The sequence below is a fragment of the Trachymyrmex septentrionalis genome, unplaced genomic scaffold (genome assembly GCF_001594115.1).
Source record: "Trachymyrmex septentrionalis isolate Tsep2-gDNA-1 unplaced genomic scaffold, Tsep1.0 scaffold2, whole genome shotgun sequence".
In the NCBI taxonomy this organism is placed as follows: Eukaryota; Metazoa; Arthropoda; class Insecta; order Hymenoptera; family Formicidae; genus Trachymyrmex; species Trachymyrmex septentrionalis.
Window position 1 is genome coordinate 439643 of NW_017305179.1, and position 9120 is coordinate 448762.

At 30.7% G+C, this 9120-nt stretch overlaps 1 protein-coding gene and 1 long non-coding RNA gene across 5 annotated transcripts in view; one reads left to right on the forward strand and one right to left on the reverse strand.

Annotated features, from left to right (window-relative positions):
- LOC108747545 (pyroglutamylated RFamide peptide receptor-like) overlaps positions 1-9120 on the reverse strand; it is an 82436-nt gene that overhangs the window by 2089 nt on the left and 71227 nt on the right. The window contains exons 8-10 of one of the 4 annotated variants that reach the window (XR_001939253.1): positions 8673-8833; positions 3874-4035; positions 2577-2757 (exon numbers count right to left, since the gene is read on the reverse strand). Coding sequence is in view for 3 of the 4 variants with exons in the window: in XM_018485105.1 (XP_018340607.1) it covers positions 2696-2810; positions 3874-4035; positions 8673-8833 (438 nt within the window). In the remaining variant the exon portion in view is untranslated. Of the gene's footprint in view, positions 1-2475; positions 2837-3873; positions 4036-8672; positions 8834-9120 lie in introns of those variants that run through there. The other 3 variants (XM_018485105.1, XM_018485107.1, XM_018485108.1) reach the window with 3 other exon arrangements.
- Positions 1501-4353, forward strand: LOC108747546. The gene is made up of 4 exons (XR_001939254.1): positions 1501-1746; positions 2347-2478; positions 3621-3769; positions 3923-4353. It is a non-coding gene; the product is annotated as an uncharacterized LOC108747546 (long non-coding RNA).

Here is a 9120-nt window from a genome sequence, read left to right on the forward strand (position 1 = left end):
TATAAAATTAAGAAGTATTTTTTACATTCATATGAAAATACATATATTACTTTATTAATGTGAATAATTAAACAATGTTTATTTATATAAATTTCAAGACTTATCATTGTAATTACTTTTATAATAATGCAACGAATAATTATTTTTACAATCAAACATTCATGATAATATTTGCGATAAAATACGAGCCTGTCAGGATTACGAAACTATATTGCGGAACTTTCTTATTGATATGGGTAAGTCTGAAAAGATCTGCGAAATGGAATCTGTAACATCTTAGAATTCTTTCATTCGTTGTATTTTTCTCCGGAGAATTATAAGAAACTTACATCACGCGTCAAAAATCTTAAAAGAAATTTAATATCACTGTAAAGTATTTAAAAAGTACGTTTCGAAATATATACAACGTTATTCTAATCAAATATTAAATATTTATCATATTAATGTTTTGTATATTATCGATATTAATTGCAATAATATAACATTTTATGATATAATTCTTTGAATTGTCGAATTACTTCATTTATAAAAAGATAAATGTGTAAATAAGCTAAATTTATAAATTCAGTATATTTATATCATATATTTATAAATTCAGTATGTTCGCGGAAAGTATGCTTATACTTGGAAAATACATATTATCATGAACAAATTAATATTTACAAATTATAAAATGTTATGCTATGTTTAATAATTACTGATAATTATTACGAAAAATCTGATATGCACATATTTCTCTGTGCTCTTATTTATTATAAATGTTATAAATTATAAAAATCAATTTGTAGCATTCAATATACGTTTGTATCTTTGATCATTCCGCTTCTCAAATAAATCTAATATCGAATTATGAAATGACAGAAAAACTTATTACTTTCACAATATATTTCACAATTAATAATGGCGTAACGAGAAAAGATGCAAAGTCGCGAACTGTTCTCTTTTTAAATTGCAAATCTTATCTAGTTTCTGACTTTTAATATTACATATTTTAGTAAATAAAATCTTAAAAATTATAGTTAATTATATGCACTTGTAATTAAGAATAGTGAATTTTAAGAATGTGAATTTTATTACCAAAATTTAACCAGATCTATTCAATATTCCTTACAATTTAAAAAGTATGATTTTGAAGAAATTGCGAATTTTACTTTATTTTGTTATTTTCGAAAAATGTTTTGCATATGATGCTCTTGAACTGTTATATCTCTCGATATATTCATTATTCTATCGGGAGGTTGTTTTCCGGATACAAAAAATTGAAATTTAATTTATTTAAAGTCAATTATATTTAAATTCTATTATTTTTTCTCAATACGTTCATAAAAATTGTGTAGATACTTTTGATAAACGTTCAAAAATAAATAACGAATACGTGTAGAATTCAATAGATTTTATCGTATAATCAGATCAGAACATCATTCAGATTGTTTTTTTTGCGAATTTATTTTTGCTATGTAAAAACAAACAATTCAGTTGTCGCCGTTAAATTGGTGAATTGCGGTCATTCGCAATTTACAAATATTCATTCTTCGATCATTGCCATCGCGATGCAAGATCGAATAACCAAAACAAGAAATATCAGCGGACTCTGACAGTTTTACGCTTTTTTTTCTATGCGTTAATAAAATAAAATGTATAACAAATACATAAAATAGATGGTACTAAAGTAAATAAAGTTAATAAAATTAGACACAAAATGGAATGCTTGATCATTGCTTTGTGCACTGAGAAGCGTAAATACGAGTAAGTTTGCAAATGTATTATCGGCTTTGTTAGGTTTACACTCTGTAATAAAAGAAACGATCTCTCCATATAAATTACAAAATAAAGTTAAATCCAATTCTGAATCTCTCACATGCAGTTATTTAATGATATAATTAAACACGTAAAACATAATACATACTTTGAAGACACTATAGGTTAAACGAGCATAATTTTATTTATTATATATAGATAATTTTTAATGCATATATTTGTTAAAAGCTCAATTAAAATACTAATATAAGAATCGATGCTATTTTCAAGTATTAATCTCAGATTGAAATTATTGATATTTATTCGACTTATCTTAGAAATGGATTCATTTCAAAAGTTGACAGCAATTTTGTAATTTTTACGACCTTAAGAAATTAAGTCTTCGAATATCTTTCTATTACTCAACAGTTGTTAATCAGAGTTTTGTATTCTTAAGACTCTTTTTTATGTCGTATCAGCAAATAAATATATATACCATGAATAATACAACTGCTACATAACATAGATATAAATGATGTATATTTATCTATATGTTATATAACAATTTTATTTGTGTTTGTTAGTTAGGGATTACACTTTTCTTTTCAGAGCAAAATATATACGAATAGATTATATATATAAGTCTATCTTGGATTTCCTCAAATTCTCAGGACGCCACGTATAGTAAAGCTAAAAGGAGCTTAATTCAACCCTTTGATTTGCTGCGGAACTGAATGCGAAGTAAGTCTGCACGGATTAATGAAGCAGCGCACCGATGTGTCATGCCGAATGTGAACGTGCGAGATGAAATGGCGACGTTGGCCGACCGTTTAGTTTACCTCGAGATCGAATCGTGCTCCATTCGTCTACCCTAGCCGGACATTCGTCGCACATGCACTTTCGGGGGGTCTCTCGCTGTCGGGGAACTTGCGAACCCCGCAAGCGTGTCACGGGTGGTCTACGGGATGCGGGTCGCTCGAGTTTCGGGACTTTGACTCCCCGAAGGAGTTTCGGATCCACCTGAATCATGCATGCAGAAACGGAGGACTTTGGCTGGAGAGAATCTTAGCTTACTGTAAATGTGTTGAAAATTCTCAAGCTGCAAAAAACCGCACGGAAAATGAATTCATACACTGAAAAAAAAGATTGGCTGCTGCAGCAAATTGGACGGTAAAATATGGCATAGCATTTTTAATTGATTGCAGCAGTCAATTTTTGTTTGCATTAGCTTATCCTATAATGACATTGCAAATAGGCTAACTAAAAATTGGCTGCTGCAGTCAATTAAAAATACTATGCCATATTTTACCACCTAATTTGCTGTAGCAGTCAATCTTTTTTTTCAGTGTAACAATCGGAAAGCGATTTCGATAGAGAACTCCGCAATTTCAACGCGCGAGGATATATCTTCCTCTTTTATAACTTTGCTTTAATTTGGATGAACATTTTTCGTTATAAAAATGAATCCTTTCACACGAGTTTATAAAAGCTGATGTGAAATCATTCAACGGAAAATGTTTACAGAAATGAAAAGTATAATTCATAATTCTTCACTCATGTTTCAACAATCATAAAAATTACTACTTTATGCGTAACTTTTATCGTAGAGCATGCTTTTGGTTATTCTCAATGAAAGATTTTATTACTCGAGTTATTTATTGCCATTTGTCAAGTGTTAGTTTGCAGTTCGTTTCAATCGCAATCGTATATTTTCAAATTAAAGCGTTTTATCGGTCGCGTCACATAAAATTGCATAAACTAATTCGAACTCGAGCCACTCTGCGAATTATGATTTTTCGAAAATCTCGAATGTTGCCGTTTTAATTAAGCGTTATTTGCGTTTTCAAGCAAAAATATAATTCCTGTGCCGCACTAAATTACAGAAGCGATTCGCTGGGGAAATTAGGAGCGCGACTTTTTGAGGACATTATAAGGAAACTTTACGGCTAATATATATCTCAAAAACGCTTTGGAGAAAATTGCCATAAATTCTATTTTATGAAGCGATATGAAAGGGTACGATACCAGCGAGGTACGTATTGAAGGATCGATAGGGGCGCATTTCGAAACTCCTTCCAGTTTCTTTTCGTTCTCCCGAACGATATATCAGAACTGATATAATGAGCTACGACATACCTAACGCTGGTGCTTCTGGTCTGGCTGAGACTTGGGTTTCTCGTTACAGATGCCCGGTAACCTCTTCTAGGGCAGAAAATCCACCATCCGCCGCAGGCAGCCGACAGGAAGTTCTCCCTGAAGTGCTTCGACATAAACCCGTAAACTATCGGGTTTATACAGCTGCAATACAGATATTAAATTAAAGACTGCCGTTCGGTACAATCGGATCGAATATCGCGTTAATCGTCGAACAGCTAAAATGCGGAAACTACGCGGGTTTATGCAACCGCGTCCATAAACCCGCACCTGCGGATGCACGCGGTTGCATCGGAACGCGAAATGAAATCCGCAGTTTAACATCTGGAATGCGTAAACACAATCCAATTTCACATTTTCCTGTAATCGAATTTTCAAGTGTAAATCCCGTATCGATTATTCTATACCTGAGTGGTTCCAGCTTATCAAATTTTCTGATATAAAAACAAGAAAAAAAAATGCGCAACGGATATTCTGCGAGAGAAGAGCATTCAGATAGGTGCTCTCTCTTTTATTATATTACATTTTGTTTTATTCATAATGTATTAATATTACATAATAATAAATACACATATATATGTATATTAATTAAACACATCACGCGATCGCGTGTCTCTTTAATTATCCCCAGAAGACGAGAGTCTGGATATACTCTCGATATAGATAGCTGAAGTACCTCAGGCTAGCCAATCCCGTACTCACGAACACGAACCCCGAAGGCTTGATCTTAACACATTATAATATGATGCAATCAATAATTAAATTAATGACTGATTAAGATGCAATAAATCCTCGAACGTACGTAATTGAAATTCAATATCGCGTTCGATTAATTTCATGAACGCAAATTCCGAAGTACTGTAATAAAAGTATTATAATAAAAAATCGACCGATATATCATGGATTTCTGTCACTTGAAACAATACACGAAATAATTATTTGCAGTTCGTATATTATTCTATTCGAAATCAATTGAACGCAATTTGAAAATGACGAGTAACTTATATTTATTTTATTTTAAATTCTCGAAAGCTTCAAAGCGCGACGAGATATATCTGGATTCAAGAAGTTACAAAAAATAATTTGCGAAAAAACGATTATCGCAAATGACATTAAGCGCCGATAACTAATAAATAATCTATAGATAAGTAATAAAAAATAAATTATCAACCCAGTATCATTTAAATTTAACCTTGCTAATTTGTTTATTCAGTTTGATATGTTCTATTAGTTTGATCCAAATTCAGTTTCTTACTAGTATCATATTTAAAAAAAATTTTTTCTGGTGATTTTATGATTTCGTTTGTTAATGTAAGACTTTTTCCTGTAAAAATTTTTTATTTTATAAAGCTTTTTAATCATATTAATCCAAATGATATGATCGTAAATATAATATTATATTTGAACAAATTAGCAGAGTTAAAATTAGATTGTTTTTATTCAACAACATCGAATATTTGCAAAAATTTATTGATTAGAATATATTAGAATAGTAACATTAGAATTATGAAATAAAAGTTTACCTCCAAACGACAATGGGCAATTTCATCTCACGTTTGAATGTGAAGTTCCATGTTTCTCGAGGTTAATGCAGGGATTTTCGTGAAACTTTAAACATTTGCGGCAAAGGAAGAAGAGGTGAGCTGAATTTAAGGATGAGAGACTATAGCGTTTCGAGATTTGCATTAAATAGAAGCAAAATTTGTTTGTAACTATTAAGAAGCTTATTCACTTGTATTGAACTTATTATACACGTCCTTACTGTTATTATGGCTTCCAGATAGTCTCACACAGACACATATAGGGATATCTGTATCCGTAAAACCAATACCGGAGGCAGCTCGAACTTCGGGAAACTTGCCAAGCTTTCTGCCACCGGAGGCTTCTCTCCATTCGATGAAGAAAAGTTAGAAGCTGCTTTAAAATTTGTAAAGGTATGCACTTTTGCTAACCTTATAACAGTTATAACCAAATAGAAAATAACGAGGCACTTCTGAAAATAGGGTTCTTAAACTGAATCTTTCATAAACCAAAAATATTGTGGGCATGGTTCTCTATTGAATAAGTTTTGCTTTAAATGTTTTAAAGTCGACTGCTCCATCTTCAGATAAACTACGTGATTTATCTAATGGATAAACAAAAGAGCAAAAAAGTAAGAAAATAACAGAATAAGACAGCTGAAGCTTATAGAAAGATGGAATAACCCAGCCTTAAATGTAAAAATAATAAATATTGAGTATACTCGTACTTAAAGCAGATATTTTTCAAAGAAAGTTTTTGATAAAACTGTATGTAAAAATACATTAATAAATAGTAAAAAATCGTTTTTTTTTAATATATATATTTGCACATAAAAATAAAAAAATTAATCTCGTGTCAGCCCTCTAGGTATAATTTAATTTAATTTTAACTTTATACTTTATTTACACATCAATTAACAATTTAATTTTTTAGCTGTTAAAAGCTTTTACATAATTAATCTCGCATTATTATCCTTTTTCCAGTTGTTTCTAATTTATAATGTTGAAAGAATTATTGGAAGGAAAAAAAAACGTTTTGATACAAAATGTATAGAATTTAATTATAGAGATGTTATTTGTAGAATGAAATAAACTACTTGTCGAATGTGCAGCAAAGTCATTATAGGTAATTAAGAAATATTCTTTTCTTTTCAATCAAAAACTCTTGTTTACATTTAACAAGAGAAAAAAGTTTCAACTCCTATTTATTTAAATTCAATATTTAGATATTTCATTAATTTATCAGATTTCTTTAAAATTACACATTTCTTCTTTAGCAACGATTTAATTAAAGGCTATCAGTTATTTTATTTACATACAGCAAAATGCAACTTTTCAATAATTAAATTCCAAATTAATATATATTAAAGTAAACTTATTTTAGATATAATATTAATTAAAAAGATAAGAAAGCTCTATAAATTCATTTACACTTTCAAACACTTTCATTTTTTAACATCACATATATTTCTTTTAGAAAAGTAATGTATTCTAGAGAATTTTTCCGTTGCTCTAAGAATTTTACGCTAAATTTATTAAAGAAATAGTTTTTCTCAAAGAAGATACTGTCACCTTTCATTTTTACTGAAAAGGTAGTAGACAGAATTTCACGTGTGTAAAACTAAAGATTGAATTAAATTAAAAACATAAAATATAAAATTACTCGAAAAGACCAAGTCTCTCTCGGGTATAGGAATATTAACGTTTGAGAGAAGAGGGTAAATGTAATATAAATTTTTTTTAAAAAGCGATGAGAGGAACTACACGAAGCGGAGAATGCAATGTTTTTTCGTAACAACTCAAATCACTTCAATAGTGTGCAATTTATCTATTGCATCCGACGCTGTTGCCTGACAGCATCACGACTTGTTAAGCTAATCAGTGGTCGTTATCAAAATGATACACGGCGTATTTGCGAGAGGTAGCTATTAAAGTTATCATTCTATATAGCGAAATGTAAAAAGTGAGCGACACGAGGGAGAAAAAGAGATCATGGATCCGGCGAAAATATTGCCGCACGTGTCCTCGCCGGTTTCGCAATTCAATACAGGGATGATTTCAAAATCCGCATATCAATTGCGCAAACACACCTTCGCAGTATTTTCGAAATTTAATGAAATACAAATACATCAATTTTAAATTGTAAATTTAATGTTTTCAATAAATTAATGTAATTCGACCGCGTTTACCACGATATTGTATGTACGTATAATATATCAGTTTTATTGCATGCAAACCATGAACACATTTCGCAACTCTCATAAATTATATTTAATCATCGAAAAAAAATTAAATGCCAATTGACAATTGTAATTAAGTTTTCTTCACGCGATGCAAAATTAACGTCTTCGATATCAGTACATATATCGCAAAAATATTCGCGTTTCCTATGAGTTATGTACTCGCGAGTTATATACATCCGTTCGTTACGAAATAAAACGCAATAATTAAATTTGCCTCGAGGAATGCCATAACGAAGTCAATAGTAGAAAGAAAGCATTTCATAAATATGAAATATGTGCTGCATATCTAGAATATACCGAGGCTTTATTGCATTCGACGACCATTTTGCGAATTGTGATAAATGATACTGCCTTCTATTTAATTTTTAACTTTGAAACAGTTTCCCATTTTCTGCATACATTTTGTTGTTTTTGGCAATAGTAAAATTCTTACCGATACTTACATATATTTAATAATTTTTATTTATTAATATTTTATTTAATAAAATTTCAAACCAAAACTGAAAAAATGCAAAATAACTGATTCTTTTAGAGAATATTAATCAAATTTAAATAAAACCATTTTCAATTTGTGATTTTTGCAGTAGATTTTTAATTTTTAAACGTTATTGTATATTTTTATGTCAAAAAACAGAAGCGAAAACTTCACGATAAAAATACATATAAAAAATATTTATTGATAAATAAAAATGAATGTGTTTCTATAAATTGTGTAACAATTCTCATTTTGCTCGTCTGAATGTGAATATTTAATTAAGAAATAAATCAATATTTTATGTTCCTCTTTAGAGTTTATGACGCAATCGTGTACAGATTCTATGCGATCTGTCTGGTGGAACAAAACTTGCGGCTGGCCAGTAAGCTGATTTTTCTACTTGTAACACAATCCCGCGAACGACTCCCCGGAGGCAATAACCTTCGCGTTGATCACGTAAAAGACGAGATCATCGTAGGTGTGAGTCAGTTTTAAATTAATGACTCCCCAGCGCTTAATCTTCAAGTTGAATCCGAGGCATACCTGTTAAAATAAGCCATCAACTGAAACGCGGTATTGAGATGCTTGTGCACCCCACTCTTGACGCGCGGCAGGTAGCCATAAGCAGTCAGCACATTGTCAATTAGCATCGGGGCCCAACAAATGGCAAACAGCACCACGACTGCCACCAGCATTTTCACCACCTGTTGGCAGCCATTCGAAGTCGTTAGAGCTGTTTTCCAACATTTATTAAGACCATAATTCAGAGAACATCCTACTATACTTAAACAATGTACTGGATATAGTCTGTTTACTAACGTAGGCGATCCTACCCCGAGTAAAGCTCAGGATACTTTCAATCCTACTGTATCGACTACAATATGTGAATGTCTCTAAAAGCATATACAATTTTATTAAACAAGTCCATTTCAAAATAAAAATCTTTTTTCTTCAAAATAATTTTAAAATTTGTACACATTGTTATGACAAC